The 25574-nt window shown below is 43.4% G+C and overlaps 2 protein-coding genes across 4 annotated transcripts in view; both read right to left on the reverse strand.

Annotated features, from left to right (window-relative positions):
- hmcn2 (hemicentin 2) overlaps positions 1 to 9090 on the reverse strand; it is a 46189-nt gene extending 37099 nt beyond the window's left edge. The window contains exons 1-9 of the mRNA XM_020093847.2: positions 8080 to 9090; positions 6384 to 6454; positions 5318 to 5476; positions 4755 to 4877; positions 1163 to 1334; positions 896 to 1002; positions 685 to 805; positions 326 to 589; positions 62 to 206 (exon numbers count right to left, since the gene is read on the reverse strand). Coding sequence (XP_019949406.2) covers positions 62 to 206; positions 326 to 589; positions 685 to 805; positions 896 to 1002; positions 1163 to 1334; positions 4755 to 4877; positions 5318 to 5476; positions 6384 to 6454; positions 8080 to 8335 — 1418 coding nt within the window. The 5' untranslated portion in view covers positions 8336 to 9090. The remainder of the gene's footprint in view (positions 1 to 61; positions 207 to 325; positions 590 to 684; positions 806 to 895; positions 1003 to 1162; positions 1335 to 4754; positions 4878 to 5317; positions 5477 to 6383; positions 6455 to 8079) is intronic.
- Positions 9091 to 9738: 648 nt separating this feature from the next.
- On the reverse strand, positions 9739 to 25448 carry ncs1b (neuronal calcium sensor 1b). Of its 3 annotated transcripts, none has more exons than XM_020093845.2 (10): positions 25260 to 25448; positions 24495 to 24624; positions 23364 to 23503; positions 19685 to 19709; positions 15984 to 16122; positions 13329 to 13407; positions 12695 to 12783; positions 12525 to 12602; positions 11474 to 11581; positions 9739 to 10996 (listed from the first exon to the last, which is right to left on the reverse strand). In XM_020093845.2, exons 3-9 carry the CDS (start codon positions 23425 to 23427, stop codon positions 11483 to 11485), a joined length of 573 nt encoding a protein of 190 aa, XP_019949404.1. In that variant the 5' UTR covers positions 23428 to 23503; positions 24495 to 24624; positions 25260 to 25448; the 3' UTR covers positions 9739 to 10996; positions 11474 to 11482. The 3 variants fall into 3 exon arrangements, with proteins under 3 accessions (XP_019949404.1, XP_019949405.1, XP_069380209.1); XM_020093846.2 differs by having other exon boundaries at positions 24502 to 24624; positions 25260 to 25428; XM_069524108.1 differs by lacking the exons at positions 24495 to 24624; positions 25260 to 25448 and having other exon boundaries at positions 23364 to 24378.
- Positions 25449 to 25574: the final 126 nt, after the last annotated feature.

Below are 25574 nucleotides of genomic sequence, written 5' to 3' on the forward strand. Positions count from 1 at the left end.
AGGTAATGGGCTCATGAAGCTGCAGCATCTGGGGGAATCTAAAGAAGAGCGAAAAACTCACTGAAAGAACTTCTCCTCTCCCAGTGTAATCCCACTTCTGCTAAATCTTAGCCTGTAGGGAATGTCACTCTCCACGGAGCAGGCGATCACAGTGGGCTGCATGTAAAACCCCTTCACCACATCAGGCATGCTCACAGCTGGGGGATCTACACAAGCGAGGAAACAAAGGTTAAAGGTCAATGGAGAGATTGATGAGGTGTGAGAGACACTGCGGAGTGGCTTTGGTAAGATGTGTCTGCAGGGAGGTGGGGGGAAGCTGTCTTGCCTGGAACGATGTTGGTGTAAGAGACACTGGACAGCCTCTGGAAGCGGTAGCCCTCCTCGTCTTTGCCTGTCACCTTGATGAAGAAGCTCTGGGAGGGAGTGCGAAACTCCGGGAGACTCCACAGTCCTTGTTGGCCAAGGTCAGAGGGCAGCGGCACGGGGATTGTGCGCAAGGAGCGCCCTGAGCCTGACATCAGCTCCATGTGGCTCAGCTGACCTGGAGGCTTCAGGCCAGTACATTTCAGTAAAACGTGAGCTGGAAGTCCTGGGGTAGATGAAGAAAGATCACCATGACGTCATCTGCTGTGAGAATTCCCAGTGAAATAGGCCTCAAGAAACTAAAATAAATATGTTAGGCACCTTTTACTGGCCTTTCCCTGGTGTGGTTGAACTCAGAAACTGGTACACTGGAAAAGCCAGCCCGGAAGTCAAGATTGCTGACTCCTGTGACCCTCAGAGTATGACGCCCGCTGCAGCTCACCTTTAGAAATAAAGCAAAAGTATTCAATTAGGCAACTGTCATTAAACAGTCAAAGATACAAGATTAATGAATTATTCACCAAAGCAGTACCTTCAGTTTCCAGGCTCCAGGTCTGGGAAACTTCAGGTTGACAATACGTGCAGAGTTGGGAATGTTCAACATCTCTTTAAGGCCCTGCTCCACTCCAACTACACGACCTAGAAGAACAGGAAGATTTCAGTGTGAAATATGTTTTCACTTATTTTATGTAAATTAATTCAGGAACGAGGAAAATGATATATATATATATATATATATATATATATATATATATATATATATATATATATAATGATAATATATAAATATGGTGTCTACCAAATGGATCGCTGAGCTCAATTTGTGGTGCTGGTCCACTGAGTGACACAGTGACCTCTCTCAGGCTGGGGTCAAAGGGCACATCCCACTTGTTCTCTTGGGCACTTTCATGATTGGAGGATAGCAGGTGGACCTTCAAGGTCTGAATTGTCTCCTCAACCCACTTTAAAACCTGGCAGGAGGAGAAAAAAAACGCTGTCACACCCGTAACAGAGAAATATCATGCTGGTGGAAAACACATTTGTCGGTGGGGGAGACTGGAATCTTTCAAATTCAAACTTTCAGGGATCCTCTCTCAACTAAGAAAGATGGAACAAGCACAGGAAGGATGCAGTTAAGGCCTTTGCCTGAACCCCCGTCACCTCCTTCCCTGCCCAAACAGCAGGCTGCTTTTTGTCTTCGGACTATTCTTTCATCGCAGAAGTATCCCTCAGAGGGATTTTGCCTAAACAAAGGAAAAGTGAAACAGCTCAACTGTCAAACTGATAACATACAGTTTTCTGCACTCTCAAGCATGTATTCCCAGAAGAATGTCTCTCGCAGTGGAAGTCTGTCAAGCAGCCATCCCCCCTCCTGCAGCACAGCTTTCATGAATCATGAGGCTTGTTCCTCAGAATAAAAAGCAGTGGTGAATGTGGGAAGATGTGCCTTTGTTTTGGAAATACACTTAAAAGTTCATATTTCACAGCTTCGACCTGACTAATTTTAGGATCAGTTTTGGACAGAAATGGCTGTTTCCCCAATTTTCTGCTGAATCAGTTAAGATTCACAAGCCAGATGAGGTCAGATAGCAACACATTAGGGATGCGGGAGACTTTCATCTTAAATGAGTCCCTTCACCACTCTGGGTAAAGATTACCCTGAGTCTGACATTATATAAAATAATGTTGGACAGTTGTGGTGGTTTTCCAGAGAAATATCAGACGATATAGAATTTCTGTCTTGACAGGTGCTTCACCCTCTGGGTATTATCATCATACTATTGACTGAGAACACAGTTTTCCTTTTGTTTCCTCTAAAATGAAAACAGAAGCAGCAAAAGCTATTGGCATTTCATAGTATCATTTCAGTGGCCACAATGGACCAAACGTCTTCCATCTTCCAAACGCTTAACAAGCAACTGCTGTCTAGTATTTGTTTTGACCTTGTGTGGAGAGGCATTACAGCAGAGCTGCGTCTGCAATGAAACATTTCTTAAGTGGGTGCTAGGAGATGGAGCCAACAGCAACACGTTTTAAGACATTTATGAAAAACTGAAAGGAGGTAAGCCTTTGATAACTTAATTATGAGGCCTCAGCTTTTAGTCTATCAGGTCTGCTGGGTGCTGAGAGCAGCTGGTTCCCCTCGCCCTGTTTTTTTTTTTTTTTATACAATTGGAAACAGCTGTAATGTCTGCCACATGTGCAGCCATCACCAGCAGAGCAGGAAACTGCTCAGGAGTGACATACATCTGCCCCAGGACAATGTCTACTTAAGCAAGAGAGCAGCGGGCATCGCTCTGCCCTTAGACCTCAGATAAAAGGAAGTGCAGCACAGAGGTGGGGACGATGAGCTGTCCAGGCTACGGTGGGTCTCCAGGAGCACGCTGAGTTCTGCAGCCACTCCTTTCCTAAACCACAGGGAATGCAGAGGATCTTAAGTCCTGTGAAACATCATCTGGCGAGTCTTAGCTCAACAGGCTTTCAGGGCAGCTATAGGCAAGAGCCCCCTTTGCTATTTATAGAAGCAGGCATGACAGATGGGCCAGAGAAAGAATGGGGCTGTGGTGATGCTGTATTTTCCCTCACTGGCCCAGGTACGTTGCCAGCAGAACAAATAGATGGTCTGCGGTTAAGCAGAACAGCTTGACTCCAGACCTCCCGGTGGGCAGGGGTCAGCTTAGTCTCTCCCGGGTTTGAACACTGTAACCACTGGCATTTGCAGGAAGATGTCCAACTACAAATCTAGGTTGTTAGAGCAATCAGTCACAGCTGGACGCCCTGCTGCTTCTCAGTGAGAGTTTGGACACACCTGTCGAAGCCTTTCACATTTCGGTCTGTACTTGAAATACGTGGCTACACTTCGAATGGTGCGTTTTGTTTAATACACTCAGGAAGACAACTGAAGTTAAATGTTACCTGTTTCATTTTATGTCTGACAAGCATTACCAGCCCCTTAACTCACGACTGCATCCAGATAATGAGGAAACCATGAGGACGATGTCATAAATGACTCTTCAAGGCATTTGAGCTGAGCGTAGGGAACAACTGGCCGAGAGCCCACAATGCAGAGCTGCATTTTCATTTACATGCTGCTTTAAAAGCATGTTTCTGTCAGTAAGCAGACATCATTGGAAGGCTAAAACATTACAGCCCTTATTTCTGATCAGCGCCTCAGGCTACGGATGACTAAGGATGGCATCAACGCCGTGAAGAGCACAGATCATATTCCAAGTTTGACAGCAAATTCATGTGGTTTTCTCTTCTTGTTAGCAGCCTCTCTGGTTAATCAGAACCAGTCAAACATATAAAGAGTGTAAAGAGTGCGATACGTCAAGGTCACAATGAACTGTTGTGTGAGGCCTTGGAGCCAAACACCACTGGGCAGCTGTGTTGGAAGGAGGGAAGCCATGACAGATCATATCCTGGGATTAGAGAGTAAAATAAGCAGTCTGTTTTCTCTCCACTCTCCCCCTGGAGACTGCAGAAAGACTTTGTATATTTCATTTGGCCCCACTTTATTAAACTGCTATTAAGGGGGAATATTTTGGTTAGATCTGTAGTGCTTCTGAGGTTTTTAAGGATTAAAGGATTTGCATTAATTTGGTAAAAGCACGCCACCCAAGAGCTATAATCACACAGGTCTGAAAATGACTGACACACAGTAATTCAATGTGGATCCAAGAATTTTTTTTGTTCATAAGTATACACATGTTTACATGTAACCATACACCTCGAACACGTCGAAATACTCCAGGCTACTTTAGCACAAAGCCATCTGGGGTCGAGGTGCGACGGCTAGAGTGAGTTTCTCATTCCCTTTATACAGCAAAAACAAAATGACATTCAAACACTCCTTAAACAGCTAGCAGGATTATGGAGTGATAATGAACGGAGCTGCCACACACACAGCCGTCATCTGTTTAGCTACATGCAAGCATGACACAGAACAGTCCCCCCCGCCCTCCACACATACACAGAGTTCAGAGGTTCAGTGGGCCACCAGAGCACAAAGCGGCTCCAGCCTGGTGCTGCCCGGCCTGCATCTCCTGTGTTGACATGCAGGATACCAGTGTCTCTTCCAGAGGAAACTCTGGCTTCTTTTACGTCAGCCTGGGAAGTGAGCCCCTGCTGTCTTTGGCTTCTCAGACATGGCTCCTGTTACACACTGCTTCCGTTATAAAAGAGTCGCTCACCCATATCATATGACCAGGAAGTTTAATATCGGCATTGAAATTATTTGATTACACTAAATGAAACGGCTGTTAGTACATCAGTGGGTTAGACAGTGTTTTCTCACACACCACTGACTTCTGCTGCAGGGGTTATTAAAAAGTCAATGAATGTAACTTTCTCATCATTGTTGCTTTGCAGTGAGACTCTTGTCCTCTCACCTCGTTAACCTGCTGCTTGTCCAGGTGAAAGATTTGTCCAGAGGAAGTGGCCGCGATCTCCTCGTAAGCCCTGTAGCCGGGCTGGGAACGATCCCCACAGTCCCCGGTCAACACAAACACCACCTGGGAATGGAGGGGGCAGGAGAGTTAAGAGGATTACCACTGTGCCGTGTTTGCTTTCCACGGACTCACTTTCAGTTTAGCTCCAAAGTGACGCTAATGCTCATTGTCATGCTTAACGTAGGGGCTGAGACTGAGTTACTTTTGAAGAGACTTTCTCCTGCTCAGCTGACCGTTGGGGGAACTTCATTGGAATGTAGATCTTTCACAGCATGCCACTGTATTTCTTTAACTGCAGCATGTGATAAAGGCAAGATACTCTAAACTCTGGACTTTCAATCTAAACTTTTTCCTACATCAGATAAGAGAGGAATGAAATGTTTACTCTAACATTTTTAACATAATGTATATATGACTGAGGATGAACCCCCGTCGTACGTGATGAATGATACTGATATATTAAAAGGCCGTCAAACTGCCCTGATGCCCTTCTAGGAGCGTACCTGTGACTGACGGAGCTGCACCAGCTGCAGAACATCTCTTTTCAGGCGGTAGTCTTTGGCTCTGGCATCAGTGAAGACATAAATGAATGATCCAGGCAGAGACACCTCCAAGGCTTTCTTTATGGCTCCGATACTCATCTCAGGACAGTCGCCCCCACCCTTAGTGACAGAATCACACATGATCGAACACAGATGGAAGAAATAAACTGTAGATATCTCATCTTACACTTCAATCAGGATGTTTTTTACGCTTGAATAGCTCAAGCATTATTTTACCACTTTAGAATATAATTTACAATATAGTAATGAAACAGGTAAAGTAAAGTTTTGTACAGGAAATATTTAAAATATAATTCTCATATAATATCTCATTATTAAGCTACTGTCTTTTTTTTAAGGGGTAATAAAACAATACACCTTTTTAAAATTAAACTAAACATTAAATTCATACATAAAACCTTGTTCAATTCAGTTCACAACTCACCATTATAACACATTCCTGAGGCAGTTTGCTGACTTAATGATTCCTCTCTACTGTTACACTACATAATAGTGTCTACCATTATCACATAATCATCCCTTGTGGCTACAGTGGCTGCTGCTCAGTAAAAATTACACACCATAGTTTAACGCAACAGCAGTCCACATGGAAATAATCTGAATTCATATGTAACTAGAATGGCACTCAGCAGAGTGCATACCTCTGCCAACGCTAAACCACATTTAAATTTACTAGATCCAGATTTTTATTTGGATCTACACCAAATTGCACACACTCATGGATATGGATTTTTTTTTTTCATCAAGATCCATGAATTATTCTGAGAGATCAAGGAAAATGTTGAAAAGGGTCCAATCTCACAAAGAAGTCCTGGATCCCGCCCCCCTGATCAAGATCTGCACCAACATTTGATGGGTTCTTCCCTGGGTCATGCCCCACCCCTCCACAAATTGGTAGAATAGTTTTGGAGCAACGCTGCTTAATAACTAAGAAACAAATGTTGATGAAAACAATGCAGTGGTTCCTCTCCTATAGAAGAATCATCCCATGTGTCCTGGTTCTCACCTGGACAAACAGCTCTTGTAGATCTTGCTGGAACTTCTTTGGGTCGGTGGTGATGGACACTGGGCCGATCTCTGCAGGTTTACAAATGCAGAATTGTTAAATCCCAAACTGAGACTTCTAAAGTGAACAGTTTAATAAGAGGTGCTGTTGTTCATATTTCCATCACAACCAAAGAATCTGGACCAACATGTCTGGATTCTTCTTCGAACTCAAACAGAACAACTTGATCCACACAAGAGATTTAGTTCTTCTCTCTGAGCCTCTGGGAATGAAGGAAAACGCCTCTAGAGCATCAGAATCAGCCCAAACTAATAGATCAGAACCAGAGTGACGTTCTGCAGCTTTTGTGCAAGAAATGAAAACCCCTCGCACACAACACAAGAGAGGTCAGACCGGTTCACTGACTTAATTAAATTGTTACGCTTTTGTTTTGCACAAATCGTTGAAATCTGCTCAGAGTTTGGATGATGACGGCACAATTATTTTTTGCAGCTGCCGTGACCTCCTCGGGTCTCCGACAGCAGCAGCGGCAGCAGACCCCAGCATGATGGATAAGGGACACTTAGTTGGACGCCTTCTGGGACCAAACGATGGAACAATAAACATTAAGCAATACACAGAGACGATTGTTGTTGCTGTAAAACACTGCTGTGCATAAACTCGAGTTATTACAGCGAGGGCCCCTCATCATCAGGTAGGGCGGACCCGCGTGATCTCTGTGCCCCTGCTTGTTATTCCAACTGTCAGATACCACTTTTTGAAGTATCTCTGTGAGACTAATGATACAGGGCTCTTGGAGACGTGAGTCAGCTGATGACATTTCTGACTCATTTTCAGTCTAATTCTCAACAGCCGAAGCTTTCAAGTCGCCCCCCCTCCTGTAGAACACTGACAGCACTGTCACGCCTCTTTGTCAGCCACTGTGGCCTCTTTGCAGTCTTGGAAGTTTACAAGGTCCCCAGGGGCAGGGCACATTAAACACAAGACAAAATGTGTGGTGTTAGTGCAGACCCACCACCGCCTCACCCCCCCTGGCTGGCTAAAACAGGGGTCTGTGAGGGTTTTTCCGGAGGCTCGGATGGAGGAGAAGGAGGAGCAGGGTGGGGTGAGGAGGGGTGAGTGAGTGAGGGAGGGTGATTGGGGTAATTACACACAAGCAGACAGCATATGCTTCTCATCAGTGCTCAAACACCCTCCCCCCATAGAGCACTCTTATTTTCAAGCTGCAGCTTTCCCATACAGCAGGAGAGATGCAGGGGGTGAGTGAGGATCCTTACCTGTCCCACTCCGACTCTATAGACTCTCATGGTCCAGCTTGGATTTCTTGTATCAGCTTGATTTGGTGCTGTCCCACATCAGTGCAGCTTTAATGAAGCAGCTATATGAGCCACACCATGTGCTGCAGGTTCTCAAATGTGTTTGCACTTTTGTGTTTGTGTGATCTTTGCCAGTTAAATTTTGCAAATGAGAGAAAACTCAAATCACATGAGGGCACTTAACACTTCAATACTGTGGGGTTGAGGCTGTAGTCTGCTGCTTTGCATGGGTCTCAGAAAGTCAGAAACTGAAACTTTGGCTTTGGAGCTGTTAAATGTTTCAATGGATCATAATTACGCACAATTCAGTGAAAATGTTCAAGAGTTCAACCAGTGTCACAGAAGCTGATAACTGCAAAGTGTGTCTGATGAATCAGTACCTGGGTCATGGAAGGGGACCAGCACAAAGTTTTTGATGGGTCTCGTCCTCCGGCTCAGGGTCTTCTCCAGGATCCGCGAGGCGCCCTCGATCACCTGTTTCAGATCGTCGTACATGGAGCCGGTAACATCGAACACAAAGGCCAGAGTCGAGGCGCTGTCACCGGATCCATCATCCTCCTCAACCCGGGGTACTGCCAAGAGCCTGTGCGCGCTGATACAGAGCGCCAACACCAGGCACTTTAACACACCGCTCATGTTTTTAGCTTTTCTTAGGATTTACTGCATCTGTCTGCTGGAGTGCGGCTTTTAAAGTATAAGAACGTTTTTTTTTTGTTTTTTAAGATTTCAAAGGGGAAAAAAACTCTTGGGATTGTTCCAGTCGGCAGAAAAGATCTCTAGAAGAAGACGCCTCGGCTGAAACGCATCGGAATCCAGAGTAAAATCCTTCCACAGGAGAACATCCGTGCGTAAAGTTTGGAGGAGCGTGTGGACTGGCTCCGTGTTTGAAAGCCCCTGGAGAGCTGGTGCTCTGACGCTTCAAACGGGGGCGGAGATGGGTATTAAAAGGTTCCCGGGACCAAACCTGATTTTTTTGTGAGAGAGTGTGTGTGTAACTCGACCCCACTGTGACTTCCAGACTTTAACCCTGTCCAACATTCCCCCTCTCGTTCAATCTCTTTTTTTTTCAATTCAGTTGGGCCCCTGGAGACGCGGTTTTGAGCAGCTTTACGCACATTACCAGTGAGCAGTCTGAACGTCGGACACGGCGATAACATTGTCTCAGTAACAGCCCGGCTCTTATAAATAGCCATCGTTTATATTCAGCTGACACCAAGCTAATTTTACACATAGAAATATCCCCTTGGCATATGAATGGATGCAATGGTGACCTGACGCGCCAGCCAGAAATGTCACTGTCCCTTTTATACTTTGTTGCTGATCCGGATATAAGTGTGTAGTTATTGATCAAACGTTATTTTCAGGGACTAGAAGTTTCTCCATGACACATCTTGTCTAAGGAGATAAGATGTAACAGAGGGAGCCAGCCCCAGATCTTATGAATCTAAATAATTCAGTGTCTCCTTCCAAAGTACAGTGTGTGTGGGATTAAACTTTGATCCTCTGTCTTTTGTGCTTCACTAAGTTTCAGATGCTACATTTGAAATCCATATAAATTACAAAGCTAATCAGGAGATGTACCCCAAAGGACTGACTCGTCCCCGGTCGAAGCTCTGGGCCCTTCCGTCTTCCTACTTCCATCTGTCGCTGATGAGGAGAAAAGGGAGAGCAGGTCTGAGCAGGCCCATGTGAGCACATGCACAGAGCCAGCAGCTTCCACACACTGAGCCTCATTAATCCCCCCCATCAACAGCAAGACATCACAGTTTTATACAGTTCCTTGTTCATTATACAAGTGCACAGTGCAGGCCTATACTGCAGAGCAAGCAGGCATGTACCATTCACTTTCAAAGCAACGTGAAATTCTTCAGGTTTCTTGTAGTGGCTCAGTGAGATATTGGACTGAGATTTCCTGTCAACAGGAAGGGGTCAATTGTAAGTGACAGTCATTCCACAAAGCAGCTTCTTAAATCATCCAAAGAATGGGAAAATATAAACTTAAATACATTTTCATTGACTACAAATAAACAATAGAAAAGTCAGCCACTTAAATGCATTTTATTCTGTGCTCTTATACTGCTAATCAACAGATAAATGACATTTATCATTTCGTAAATTATCATTTGCATAAGGCATAAAATCAGTGAAGCTGATAAAACATCATAATGCTCGAAAATCATCCAAGAATGGAAAAAGAAAAGGCATCATCATCATCATCACATGCTCCGGCCTCACACAGGACAAATACAAAGTGGACGACTACAACCACAGAGCTCGCAAAAAAGCTTTACAGCCAGAGTTGATGTCTGTTTGTGCCTCTCAATGACCGGGGCTTTGTGTTTGCTGAGGGCTGGCCGTGACGCTCACAAAAGAAATAATGAGCCTCAATTCAGATGTAAGCTGCGAGAATTCACTTGTGTTGCTCGGTTGAGTCGTTCAAGATACGGTGGCTGTGCAACGCCGCAGACACTAGACGCTGGTGCTAACGGGGGGTGAAAGCACAATGGGATGCACAGACTGGCAAACATAGTAAAATCCTCCATAGAAAAGCCCCACTGCTCCCAACACCACACAAATAAAAACACTGTTCTCTCAGGAAAAGGAAACTTCCGAATGTGAGAAACCAAAAAAGAAACGATCCCACAATAGTAATAAAAAATACAGTGCAATACATTTCAACACGTTTGATAAAAAATAAAACTTCATTCCATATTTATGAGGAATAAATTCCCATAAATGCAGCAAAGCAGAAAATAAATTACAGTTATATTTACATTATATTATATACACTATACTGCTTTGTAACTATAAGCTAGTGGAATACATTTTTCAAGATTTCCACGGGTTAAGAGTCTCTCCACGTGTTGAAATAGCAGCAGCACGTTCCTCTGAGCTCTTCTCGTGCATCCACTTGACACACACTGACATCTCCGAGCAAAGTCAGTTCCTTGGACTGTCCATGGGGAAAACCACAACACTGTGGCTCGCAGACACGCTCGCACACAGTCCACCACACGCAAGTGTGTACGCAGTGCCACACAGCTGTAGAAACACAGATAAATGAGGATTTTGCTGATATTTTTTGAAATCGGCCATCAGAGGATATTGTTTCATCACAGTCCTCGGTGGAAATGTAGACAAACAGCTACTTGACACAGATGCCATATGGCCGTGCGACAAAAGTTTGCAGTCCACGTCTGGGTGAAGGAGTTTGATGTGGCGTCCTCCTGTTACAGGTGTGATGGTGCAGGACTGGCGTGTGTGGTACTGCGCAGGAGGATGCGGAGTTGGATCCATCTGAGAGGTTAAAAGAGACATTTCCATTTGAATAGAAGACATAAAGCGGCGTCATAACACCTGGGTGAGTTCATGCATGCAAGATAACCAGTGAGCAGAGCTACTGCGTGACTAAAATCTGTCTTCACAAGCTCCTTCACTGTTGACAAAACGCTGAGCAGGATGTCAGCAACAATTGGCAGCGGCTGATGCATTACAAAAGGCAGTGAGTGGAGAGGGCTGTCTCGCTCTTCACTCAGCACTGCAAGACTATTTGATTGCCAGCAAACAAGTGGGCCATTTGAATAATTCATAAGAACAAACTGGCCGCAGCTTCTTCATTTTGCTTACGGCCCACAGACTACATTTCCTGTCTTATTTTCTGCTCTGATGAAAAAGGAATTACAGTTTTATCTTGCAGTTGAAGTGTGACCTGGGATTTGAAAATCACCCATGCAGAGAGGTATGCAGGTAGTAGCTCATTGATACCCCACTCACCTTACACCCCTACACAAGTCCGTCATACAGTGACAACGCCTGAACAATAGAGGGGTCGGCCTTTGAGCCCTCCTGAAACTCCTGCAGCGTCAGCTTCCCATCGGCATTCTGAGACGAGAACATGAGATCCAATGTAACTGAAGGCTGTTGATGCTTTAGCACAGAGCGACCAGAAGGGGGCAAAAGAGTCTCTCACCCTAAAGCCATGCTACTCTCCTACTCTGCTGTTGGACTGATCTTTGGTTCATTGCACTTGGAGGGTGGCCACTCTGCCAATACAAATCACTTAGTGCTGCCGTGCACCTACACCAATGGACTGATCTTGGCAGTAGCGGGTTGACAAACACCCAGTGCAGGCTGCGTCTCATCTTTCACTACAGATGAGAGAGTGTTGGGGGCTGAGGGAGTGGGCATAGCACAGAGGGCTATCAGTAGAGGACACTGCTGTATATGTGATGTTTATAGACTGCGGGCAGTGTTAGTGACGCTGGGATGGCTGCGGCTAACGGCTCTAAACTTAACAGTGTACATGTCAGAGCCCTGAGGGAGGGGAGGAAGGGAGGGAAGGAAGGCAGGGGAGGAAGGAAGACTTTGCCTTGATGGTGAACTAATAATCATAACTGCAACTGTATAAATGTCAGGTCAAGTTTGATGTTAAGCTGCAGAAAGTAACGTGAAATGATTCAACAGCTAGAGCAACTCTAGTGGCAGTTCTAGGACTAGGAGGTCATACATTTACAGAGGCCAATAATATCCATAATATCCATAATTCATCCATGCACATTTCCTGATCAGTAAGGTGCACAATGATTCCTTGTTCACTGTTAGCTCTATAACTTTCAGCAAAGACGCACATCATTGGATATATTTAGAAAATTGTTCCTGTTTCAAGTACAGACAGTACTTGTAAGTACAATGTACTTGAAAGAAAAAATTCTTAGCAAACTGTAATATTCTTTGTTAGTACAATCAGATTTCAGCCCCCCTGGTCCAGCAGCTGGCAATATCACACTTCAGACTTTTAATATTCTTTTTATATTAAACTTCTAACCTTGTCCATCATTGCAAAAATACGGTCCACTCGTTTCTCTGGTGTGTTTTCATCCTCTGGCAGTTCCACAGTGTTGCCCTAAGATAACATCAATATCATTACACATACAAATCATTACACTTTATACAACTAACAACAAAATACAAGTTTCAATCTTTCGTGACACTTACCACCATCTTATATATGGCATCCACGATGTTCAACATCTCATCACGGGTAATGTAGCCGTCGTTATCAAGGTCGTATAATTTAAAAGCCCCTGTGGAGAGAAAGATGTTTAAATATATGGTTATTTTTACTGCGGCAAAAAAAAAAGATTCACAACTGTTTCAGGTAGCTGAGCTCAGGTTGAGATCTAAAAGCTGCTGTCACCTCAAAATGTAAAACAAAAGATTAGAATACAATATATATTTTCATGGATAACAAAGCACGTAGTCTTTCATGCCTTTGAAAACAGTGACAACAGAGTGGAGACAGACTGCAGCCTTTCATGGTTGCTACAGTGGTGAATCTGGATCTAAGTAATCATCATCCTTTGTTGTAGATTAAAAAGTTATGGTTACTGCAAAATTTAAAGTTTTAAAAAATGTAAAACATTTTTTTTTAAAGTGTTTTATTCTTAAGAAAAAGGTTTGGTCACGACACACAGCTTCTTGCAGAAGCCGGCTGTATCTTGCTAATAATCTTTTATTTGCTGTTCTCTCAGAACCCAACAGTCCTCTTTCATATGCAACGCAAGACAATCAATTGTAAATCTTTCAATTTAAATGTCAAGAAATAAGGGAGGAGGGTGCACGATCTTACATCTCAACTTCTCATCCAGAGTTCCCCGAGAGGTCACGGACAAAGCCTGGATGAACTCAGAGAACTCGATGCGTCCATCCTACAGAGTGACCAAAGAGGAAGAGGAAGACATAGAGGACATGGGCCAAAGAAAAGATGAGTATTCTACATCCCACTTGCAGTACCTGTGCTTTCATGAACTCTTCGCTCTCCTTGTCTCTTCATGTCCTTCCTGCATTCTGCTGAAAACAGGGCCAGACGTTTGCTCCAAGTCAGCTGCTATTTTCTGCCCTGCACCTGGCTCTCTCTCTCTCTCTCTCTCTCTCTCTCTCTCTCTCTCTCTCTCGAGGCAGAAATATGTCACCGCAGGTCATTAGTAAGATGGATGCTACTGGCTTATAGTCTTAACAGTTACAGCCCACAAACATACAACCACTGTATATTGAGGATAAAGATGTTTCACTCCTTTCGGACAGATAAATCTGTCCAACAAGGTAGAAACTATTCCTCAGTGACACTTGGTTCTTCTATGCTTTGTTAGAGTCCCATGTACTGGATCGTACCACACAGGTTCAAAAAAATCCAATTAACCTTCCAAAACTCTGGCCTTCAGTGCTCCTCTGTGAGGCCACAGTTTGTACAGCGAAGAGAAACGTTGACAGTCATCGAATATAAAATGAAAAACTCAAAATGTGTTCAAATGGCGATGATTCAGACCAAATTGTCACCTTATGACCTCCAGCCACCAGCGACTGCATGAGACTCACTAAAACCAAACTGCGGCACACTGCATAAAAGAATTGCAATTCATATTCTAGGTGGAAACAACAGCTTGTGGACCACTAACAATGCATACAAATTGGCTGGTAGAGGAGCCTGCAGGTCTTTGGTCAAATTATATTCTCACATGCTACTAGAGGATTATGTTGCATCTCATTCTGCTACAACAGCTGCCTACCTGTAACCTCTGTGTCCAGCCATGTCAGTCAGTAGGAAAACACAAGCACTCTTCATAGCTTGAGGGGCCGCAAACTTTATCTCCATCAGACATCTGAGCAGCCAGACAATGCTCAAGTCATGCATTGCTGATTGCATAAGTCATAAAAACTGTTAAGATCAATGCACTCTCTTAACTGTAGGGTGCAGAACGTTAATGAAGGTCATAGATAAACATCAGACACAGGGGTTTTTCTCATCTTCCCCGACACAAAGCCTCTTAACCGAAGTCAATAAACCTCCCGAGGCTCACCAAGATCCCAGGAGCGGTTCATCCTCAGTTTGTCATCCTCAACACAAAGCGAATAATCTTGTGCAGCTGCAATAAAGTGGATTACTTCAGACAGATCTAGTTTATTACAGTTTACTTTATCAGCCTCGTCTCAAATCCTTAGAGGATAAAACACCACGTAACTATTACAACATCTTTATTCTGAAAAAAAAATACACATACACCTTGTGAAAAAAATATCACTCAGCTAATGGTGTTGTCATAATTACCCTAATTGTTGTAATTAATGACATTATCGAGTATGTCCCTCAGGTATGATAGACTAGTCGGTTACAAGTAATAATAATATAATAATGATAAAAGTCCTATAGCACTTATCTACATGCAGAGTATCAGTATACATGCATGATCACTGCACCACAACTTAAACTAGCAAAGCTGCCAGCAAATGCACGACTTAAGTTAAAATCAATGAAAAAAAAAGAACAGGAGACACCACCAGCCTGTCAGTAGATGTCGTTAGATTTGATTTCCAGCTTAAACGACAGTGAACAGTGTCAGAAATTGCTTGCCGATAAACAAGATCGACAACTAACTTGTTACACCATCTGTGAACCATCTGTGCCTAAACTGTTAGACTCATGTCGCCAAACTTTGTTGCAACAAGCAACAATTAATATTCCAGTAACAAGAGTGAGCCAGTCTAATAAAAGATTTTTATGCAAAACATCATGTACAAAATCCCACATAATATCTAGATATAGTGTTTTATCAGTATCACAGCCCCTTACACTCAACTTTAAAAATGATTTGTGACACAAAACTAAGGGTTCAAATATTTTTGCTATTGATGCCTCAACCGTAGTTCTCCTTAGATCTTGTCATGAAAAACTGTTACTTTTGAGGACAGAATCATTTTTCCTGTTGCAATATCGACTGAAAAAAGGTGCATGTAGTTATGTTGTTATCAAAATCCTCCAATGTGTGCAAAAATATATCAGAATTCTATTTGTACTAACATTAAATTAAATACAAAGATCAATTGTTCAAAATGATCCAATAAATCATTTGTCTGTAGTGTACACTGAAGATACAATTTCTTTGGCATAGAATTGTATTAGATTTTAATTTCTAAATCAAACAGCATTAATTTAAAAGAGCTTTGAATGTACATGTGTAGCTCCCAGCATCTTCTGTATCTGTAGCCTCTAGCAAAATGAAAAGGATTTCCACACCATGCAGCCCTTTTTCTTCTGTGCAACCCCCTGGCTGGCCAGAGAGAAGCAACTGCTCTTCTCACAAACTGACCTGAATAAAGACCCCTCGCTCTCCCCTCTAGCGCATGATGCCTTTAATATAAACTCCCTCACACAACAGGCAGTCAGAAACTATTTATCTGTCATTCTGAAGCAAAAGAGGTAACAGCACCTATAAATCTGAATACAAACCTTATTTTCATCAAAAACATTGAAGACAAAGGAGGCAAACTTTGTGGGGTCTCCGAAAGGGAAGAACTGCTTGTATATCTTCTGAAAGCCCAACGCGTCGAGCTGCCCACTGGGACAATCTTTGATGAAGCCTTTGTACCTGAAACATCAAGCACAGATAGAGATCATTTAAAGAGTTCAATACCATTCATAATGTAATGAGAACACATATTAAAGTGTCAATAATGATGATAGCCTGAGGCCACATCCACAGTCACACAGCCAGCATCACTGACTTGGTCTGAAAGATCAAAAAGGTAAAGTGCAGAGCTATTTGTCTTGTTCACAGATAAGACAATCGCCTAATCCAATAGCAAGCCCAGAGTGGTTAGCTCTAATCAAATTACTCTCTATTCCTCTTTTGATATTATGCATGGCTGATAGATAAGTCTGGGAGCTTCCGCTTGCCCCTGGAAATGACATATCTAGAGAGCGACTTAACATCTCTATTAGCCTAAATATAGAAGCATTTCATAAGCAATTTCAAGCACAGTCACTCAAAGGTAGGTAGTTTCCTTGCATGGCCTCTTAAAGGAACACAGCAGCCTCAGAGACCAACTACACTGTCACATGTCAGGGAGCAAGGGAGAAGGTTAGCCTTTAAAATAAAGGCTAGATAAAGAGTAGGAGAAGGAGGAAATAACGGTGGTTATAAAAGCATTGCAAAAAGCTTTTGCTCTTGATGAACAGCAAAAATGACGCAGGTTCTCACAGGGGAGCACTGCATGTTCATCTTTGATTCATTTAAAGCTGCTCAAAATGAAGCAAGCCTGTAATTAAGGCCAGCGAGTGAGAGTGTGTTCTGATGAAGAATGAAGGTCGGCAAAGATCTTTTCCACTGACGTTCTGGCTCCTCACTCCTCTTAAACACTTTATTTTTAATCTGCCTGGGAGATAATGAAGCCAGCTTCGTCTAGTCAGAGAGACGGGGAGAGGAGCTTTGAGGCGCAGCTGGGAAAAGGTTCAGCAAGTAGAGAAGCAGAGAAGAGAGCAGAAGCATGTAATTCTCACATTTAAATTATCTGGAGATGAGCAGGAAAATGAAAGCCTGGCTCCATATAATGCAGAATACCACCTAATTGGTATTCAAAGTGCAGAACACAATGCATATCGTAATCCAAAGCCGACCCATTTCACCTGAATTTATTCAATCAGTTTTTAATGTGTGACTGTGGAATATCTGGAAACTAATATAAAAGGCTGAACGATACTGTAATATTCTCTATAGCTTCTGTGTGTACTGTATGGTGCAGAAAATATATATTTAAAGATAAGACATCTCTATACAATGTATATGCCTTCGAATAACCACTGTTTATTTTGTTTTGGCATTGAAGACAATTGGTTCTCCATCGACTGTTTACTAGTAATTTACCAATATATTGTTGTTTTTGTATGTGTGGTGTTCTTGGCTCGGTGGAGCAGTGGTTAGCACTGTCGCCACACAGTGTTGTTTCCGTGTTGTTCCTGTGTCTTCATGTGATTTCTATTCGTACTCCAGCACAGTCCAAAGTCATGCAGATTAGGGTTCAGTTAATTGAGCTGTTTTCAGACAGGAACTCTGAAAAATTTATTTTTACGTTTTGCGTCCGTAGCATATTAGAATTGTTGTCAAGGAGCCAACTCACTCGCGGTGAATTCCTGCTACATTCTGACATGGGCTCATTCAAACATTATCCTAAAAACAAACATTTACTAAAACCTTACTGATGCTGAAATGCTCCCTCTTCTATAGTCACTTCATAAGGCATGGACTGCCCATAATAAGAATACATTTGACATGTTACCAGTGCGGTTATATAAACACAACATGCATGCATTGGTACAGTACATGTTTGTGTAGTGTCAGCTGTTCAGCTGTCAGGATCAGAATCTCCTTCATTTGCTGAGAACACATCATGTGTGAGAAGTCTGAGTTGGTGACACTTGGTGCTAAGACACATACACTGTCAGACTGTACTTGAAGCGGTGTAATAATGCAACCACGCACTGTACTTGCGGGGACATAGAAGACGTGACATTGTGCATCAGGCGCTACTAAGGGAGTCAGCATGAAGCTAACGTATTTATTACTGGCACCAGCTCCTGCTCCTTGGCATCTAGCGTGGTGGCTCGCTAAAGACTTGTGCAGGATGTTTCTCCTGCTCCTGCCTGGCTGGCAGGAACATCACTGTGCTATGGCATTTTGTTATTGATTTCAGGTGAGCCTCAAGCATACTAATGATGTTCCCTTAGAGGAGAATTCAAAATGGGGAGCGGATTTAATGCACAACACTGGTATTTATCTAACCCGGCTAATTCTTCTGTGTCTGTGCCTGTGCTCTAATTACACGCCATCTGGCATTTCCCCTGGTAAAATTCCCTCTCATCCCTCACACTCAGCCGTGTTGATTGCTGCTGATCTTCAAGTGAGGACTCATACAAACTTTCCTGTGAACGACAGTGAGAGTGATGGTGAGCTAACTGGCTGCACAGCCGGGAGGGGGTGGTGTGAGGGAAGGTTAAGAGGGACGGGCGAGGGGGGGGTATTCCGCCCCACTGCACTCAAGCAGCCCTAGAGACAGGCCAGCTCGGAGGCTCTGGACCTGCCAATGCCCAGTGATATCTAATGTTGCTGCTTCTATGTGGCTTTGAATGTGCCATGGCTCCTTCCCCTCGTAAAACATCGACCGGCTCTGGAGGCAGGAGCTCTTTTCATGCATGCAGAATTAGGGCGTGAAATGCAAAACCAAAGCAGGAGAACTCAAGTGTGAACACGGAAGAGTGATCACTTTATTACAATGCTCCCTCTTGTGACATACACTATTCCTTTCTGTTTTTCATTTCCAAAGAAACAATAGCCCAACAGCATGCAGCAAGCAAAAGCAGTGACTACCCTTTTGCTTGAGTCATCTCTGTAATGAAGATGAATTGTCTCTTATCTGTTTGCCAGCAGCTATCAAATTGTGGCTTCAGAAAAAACACACCTTAACAGTAATGATCACTCTTACCAAAGCACTGTGGCTTATCCTGGCTCAAGGTGTCTCCTTCATGTGTTTGTTTCATTTTGATATATGTAAGGACATGTTACAATGCTGTGAGAGCAGGCCAGGAGCAGACAATGGCTACAGCTCAACAAGATGATGCAGGTGCAGGTCATGCTGACTAATAGGTACAGAATCTGACAGGAAGGATTACTTATCGCCATCTTCGTGGAGCCTCTGAGGCCATGTAGTCATTAAGAGCCTGAAATTGAAATAACCTTCTGCTGCCGCCATTCTACTGTTATCAAAAATCCCTTTTTGCAGACTAAACAGACTAAAATGGTTGTTAAGGAATGCATCATGGAAATGTTTGTATCAGTGTTATCAGCGTCCAAAGTCACTCAGTCTCTGTAAGACTTCAAAGTCATTCTATTTTCAGAACACTTCTGTCTTCAGGGTAGTGTGAGGGAGATGGCTACAAATTAACTATCAAACCAACTGTAAAGACACTATAGACTTAAAAAATCAATCCTGGGCAAAGTATATTACTATGGCTTATGCAAATAGGCTGAGGTACGTCCCTCTGATTCCTGTGAGCTCCACCAGAAAAGCCTTCACAAAATAAATCAAAAGACAAAACTTAAGAGAAACAATAGGGTCCTTGTAGCATTCACATAAAAAAAAACAGAACTCACTTACCACTGCTGCACCTCTTTCTCCGTAACTGTAAAGTAAATAAAGAGTCACATTAGTTTTAAAAAATAGTTTTCCTTGAAAAAAAGAAGTTTGCCGTTAGGTACAACACAGGAGCCAAGTAGTAGCATTATTCATCTTGGCCCACTCCTTTCTTACACATATCTTTTGACGAAATAATCAACAGTGTCAACATGCCTTAACATTAAGCCAAGAGTTTGGAATTCACCAGTTCAAGCCTACTATGAGATGAATAATCATTTCTCATGGTCAGCACTGTTGAGTGGGAGTAAACCCCAGGGAGCCGCAAAAAGACAAATAAGGCTAAAGGAATGAAGGTCAGCAGCAGACCTAAGAACAAGAACAGTTGAGGAGGTGGGATGTGTTAACATGCCCACACCAGCACCTTTATCTGCCAGTATGTAATCAACCAGTCCTTCATGGCTTCCACTTGTCTCTTTATTTTCTCTCTAATAACCTATGCAATTTTCAGACACCTGGCCCCTGAGGTTACTAATGAAAACAAGGGCTGGAAATCAATAGCATTAGTTTAATCAGAAGGTCCTTTGAGATAGACTTTCAGAATTCATGCTGCTCTATGTCTAAAGACATATGCCAAATTACTACAACTTGTGTTGAGCCTGAGGCAAAACAAGAGGCCTATAAATACAGCAAATAACTAGTTAGTTAATTGAGGATTCCCCCTACTCTAATGTTTAACCTTGGCAGCTCATTGCCATGGCTACTAGAAAATACACAACTAAGGAAAAAAAGTAAACAATGTGTTTCAGGCTCTACACGACTATTTTTGAAAACGACGACTGTCCATAGGAGTGTTATGGTTCTGTATCAGTTTTAATCCTTGTCATACTAACACGCCTGAAAACTACTCATGTGCACTGGGCATGCACCTGCCACTGTAAACAGAAATTGCTTGAGTAATTGTTAGTCTCCTGTGCATCTAATCAGTTGTATCATTGTAAAATGCAGCGTTTAACTGCAGTTAATAAAGACAACAGGGTCACCAGCACTTTAATTGATTATCCATGTTCCAAACTACACTGCTATCCGAGGATCAAGCTGGTTGTTTTCTTCCAGAAGAACGTCCTGCGATAGGAGCTTGACTAATCAGCCAAGGCTACGTTGTGACCAAAAAGACCCAATCAACATGTGGTTGTGTGTCTCGGTCATGGTTTCCAAACATCTCATTTCTGCCCATCCAGACTAAAACGCAGCCCTGGATTTTCAAACTAAAACTTGGACAGCAGTTTCCAAACTTCTTTGTTTTAGTGGCTCAATAGCTCCAGAATTGTGTGGACACCAGATGTACGTACTGTATGTATTATGTAGTATGAGTTTAGCCTCAGGCTTAAACATTCACGTGCCATAAATAAGATGTTTGAATCTACAATTATCCAACTCTCTCACACTCGGAGAGACTGGGTAAAAGGGATTTTGGTGAACATTTTACCATGAGAGTTACACAGATTCCCATAATGAGAGTAATGGAGCAGAATTATACAGAGGAAATTGATAAGGAGGCCAGGTGAGTTAGCTTTCGCCAGCAATACCTTTGCCTCAATTTGTTCTGCTGAGCGTTTCACCAAGATACCCATGATGTGATCCTTTCCAATAAATATAAGGGTCTCACAAAATCTCACAATTTTTGGCCAAGCCACCATTAAATTGGCCTCAAAAGTCAATGCAGTCAGAAATTGTGGCAATTTACCATGGCTATGATTTAATAAAAAATGTATTACATAACTCAGTCAGAGGCAATAGGCAATAAATGCAATCAGCCAACTGCACAGCCCACTCTGCCCTGCAGGGTCTCCTCGAACACATCCAGCTTTTATTCTTTCACCGGGAGCCTCTTCATGGTTTTGACAACTCACAAAATCATTGTGTTATTACATGGGCTTAGCCTACAGCCTGCAGGCATTTTAATAGGGCTGCTGGTCTTTCCATGTGATGGCAGGGTGGATATTTAGGCACGCTGCTCTGGGTTGGGAATCGCTCTCTAAAGTAAAGGTGAGGCTGCCACCGTTTTCCACAGTTTTCACTCAGAAGAGGAAAAACACTGGGCAGCTGAAGCCTTTGCTCAAATTTGGCCATGGAAATGTATAATTAAAATGATGGTCATAGTAGTTTTCATGTGAATAAGCCTACATTTACAAACTGAACAGACCTTAATTCTGGTCCTGGCCTTGCTGGTGGCTTGTCATTATTTACAGTGAGAGAAAACACCCAACTCCTTCTACCATTAGAACAGAAAACATAGGCACATAGGCGCAGAGAAGTTTACCAAGTCCCCAATCTGTCACGAACCAAAGAAAGTGCTGACTAAAATGGCAGACAAAGCTACTCCTGGGACATCACGAGAAAGAGGCAACAGGATGAAGGCAGAAATGATAGAGTCTCAAGTAAAGCAAACAACAGAACAGAGGGAGAACGATCACGCTGGGAGAGAAAGCTCTGTGCCCCTCTCAGCAATGCTAACCAGATAAGATCCTAATTATACTATTCCATTCCCTGCTCAAAGAGGGCAATTAGGGGATGGAGCAGAGGGAGATAGGGTGAAAGGGTAAGGGAGAAAGACAGAGAAAGAGAGGGAGTGAGTAAAGGACAGCAGCAAACAGCCCAGCCCAGCACGAAGCCCAATCTTCCTCCACAGTAATTTCCTGCCACAACAGCCTTCCAAGTTTCTGCTGTGGAGAGATTCGCCACACAAATAACACTGTCATTAAGCAGCCAATGGATGTCGACTCCCACCCACACCTGCACACTGTACTCCTCAAAAAAAAAATAATAATAATAATCACGCTGTGCTCCAGAAATATGCCAGTGATGAATATGGTGTCTTCCAAGCAGACATGATTGTGGCGATTATAAATGTGATCTCTGCTCAAATTTGATGGAAGCTGTGGTGGAAAAATAATAAACATGAGTTGTTCAGCGGGAGATCATCAATAAATAAATAAGCTTGGGGAGTTAATGCTGCAAATCTGCAATGTCCTGATAAGACAGAAACAACTAGAATCCATGTACTTGCAATGTTGTGGACAGGCTTCAAATTTGGGCCATTCACCATTTATGTAAGATTCTATGCAGAAATTCCACTTATAGTTATGGTATGTAAGACAATTAATGAATTGATGTAGTCTATTTATATTTTATCGATCTGTCTATGTATGCATTTATAAATTATTTACATAAATAGAGCATCCATGAACTACATAATAAACCACATGCTCATCTCGAAGCGCCCCCACCCCAACTCCACACAGCCGATACAAACAGCCATCTCCATATTCATAAATCCCTTTAGCATGATATAAAGTCGCTGATTACAACTTTTGCCAGACCTTAACCAATTGCAAACTGAAGCACACCATTTAAATGTAAATTTAAATCAAACAGGGAGCTTACTCCCAGCTGACGTTTGGTTGTAGCTCTGTTGTATCGATAATGAGAAGAGTGATGAAGCATCGTCTCGATACATCCCAACATGCAGGGCTTTTTATAAAGCCTGTATGGAACACAGTGGGCGGAAAATATGATTGAAAACTGTAAAATTAAATAAATGTTAGGAGAGTGGCCAAAATGTCACTAAATTCTTCTAACTGAAAATAAATAATATTTATGTAACAATTGACAAGCCAAAAAAAGGGCTGAAGGTACTCACAGTAGGTTTTCCTTGTCAAGTCCTCCACCACCTCTGGCTTGAGCTTGCTGTTTGATTTACCCATGATCTTCAGCTCTCCTCCGCACCTCCAAATCCACCTTGGCACGAAGCACCTGTTACTACCTCCTCGGTCTGCTCCTCTGCCAAAAGCATACAACAAACGTGTGCCAGTTTAGGTGCAGTAACACCCGTGAAGTAAGAGAAACACACTTTTGTTTTGAAGGAAAAAGAAAATCCCATTCATGCTAAACAAGTCTATCGTCCTGTGCAGTTCATTCTAGCTGTGGCCATGATCTGCTCAGTGATCAGCCCTGACACTCCAGACAGACGAGTCAAACCCCAGGGGGCCCTGTGTGAAGAGAGGTCGGCACGTTGTTGAGCCTATACAAGTGCCACTGAGCGCCTATGTGTCCACCTCATTTCTTCACAGCAGTCCGTGGGCGATGAGTGGCGGTCAGATGCGTTGCTACCTTCATCCTTGGATACAAGAGTCACTCAGTGGCTGGGTTAAGCATGCTCTCTTCCTCACAGTCATTCTCTGTTGTTCTCACTCCTCCCACCCCTTCTTTCCCACCACTATCTCTATTGCTCTTGGTAAGTTACTGTAGAGAAGAATCCTCCCTCTTGACAGCTGAGATAAGGAGGTGTGGAAACTAAAATACAATGAACAGAGCTCGCCTTGGATGCACCCTGCTGCACTTTGCACTCTCTCAAAGCGTTGTATACAGACGTAACCGTCTAAGAAAAAGTAAAAGATTCAGTAATAATTTAAGGAAAGCAAGAAGGAGCCAGGTCTCTATATAGCTCTAGAGTTGTAGATGCCAGCTGAACAGCGAAAGAACCAGAGAGGAACTGGTCTTGCTCTTAAAATAAGTGTGTGTGCGATGTCTACTGAGCTCATGGGTGGATTTGAAGAGTGACAGTTTTCTTTTCTGCTCCTATTCTGACTCATAGCGCTGCCTCCTTGCTGGCCTCACGATTCCCCCCCCCCCTCTCTTTCTCTCTGTCACAGCAGACAGGAGATGAGAGATAATGGAATTTCTTTGTATCACAGGCCCTGGCATTGGCATGCACTGATGCCTCACCACAGCAGCTGTCTGAATGGCACAATAAGAAAACTTGTGTACGTACTGAGCACCTTCACTGGGAACATATGTTCTTCACGTCAATGGCCTGTGATGTCCTTTTGAGAGGTGGCACGCTGGTGATGACCATCCTGTAGTTTGATCACGCCTTGTTGTCCTTGGGTTTTACTTCGACTCTGTGACATTAACAGACAAGAGAGTGGTTATGAAGGAGTTGACAGACATTTTGACATATTTGACACAGTCTGTGTTTAGAGGAGATGGATTGTGATTTCACCTCGAGCCACAGACGCATGAGCACTTGACTGGAAAAACACTCAACAACAGACACCGACCTTTCCTACTGTCTGCCAGGGCTGCTGAGTGCAGCCGGCAGGCAGGAGCTAGTCAGTAGCATGGCTGTAAATTAGCACAAATAAATGTCTGAGCAAATGAACTGAAGCGTTAAGTCAAGTCCAGTCTTATGGAAACAGGTGGCTGAGAGAAAACAACCCAACTAAAACACATAATGACACAATGAAAGAATGACTGGCGGTATAACACACATGGAAGTGCGTTTTGTTTCTTATATTCCTGGTAAACAGACAGAACTGGGCTCAGCAGTGTGGGATGTTGCCTGGCAGCACCATAGCAACACAGTTTATGGCTACAGTGCCGTGGCTACCGCTTTGCTAGTCATTGAAGTAGCAACCACGCTGGTTCTTGTGGTTGACAGATGTAAGAAATAAAAACAGAATGAAACACTTACAAATGAATGAATTTATAACAAATGAACACATGAAGCCGCGTGAAGCTTCTTCGGGGGTTTTACCTGAGCTCCAGAGGCGGACACTCGCTCCTAGAGCCGCTGTCCACTGTTTCTCTTCCTCCGCCGAGTTCCGGAGTGAGCGGCTCGCTGTTCCGCGGTCAGTCCGTCTGCGGAGCTCTGATGCCGCCGTCAGCCGGTGACGTTGCTCCCGTTGCTGCCGGTCCCGACCAACCCTCGCTCAGCGCAGCAGAGACACTGACGTCGCGCCGCTCACACACTAAGTCTTTGTGCTCTGAAGGCGCTCACACGTGTCATGTCGCATCCACTGAAGAGTCCGCTCACATTTTCAGGATGGACTCTGAGGCGTGTGCCTCATTA

Source organism: Paralichthys olivaceus, chromosome 4, assembly GCF_024713975.1.
Source record: "Paralichthys olivaceus isolate ysfri-2021 chromosome 4, ASM2471397v2, whole genome shotgun sequence".
Lineage (NCBI taxonomy): Eukaryota > Metazoa > Chordata > Actinopteri > Pleuronectiformes > Paralichthyidae > Paralichthys > Paralichthys olivaceus.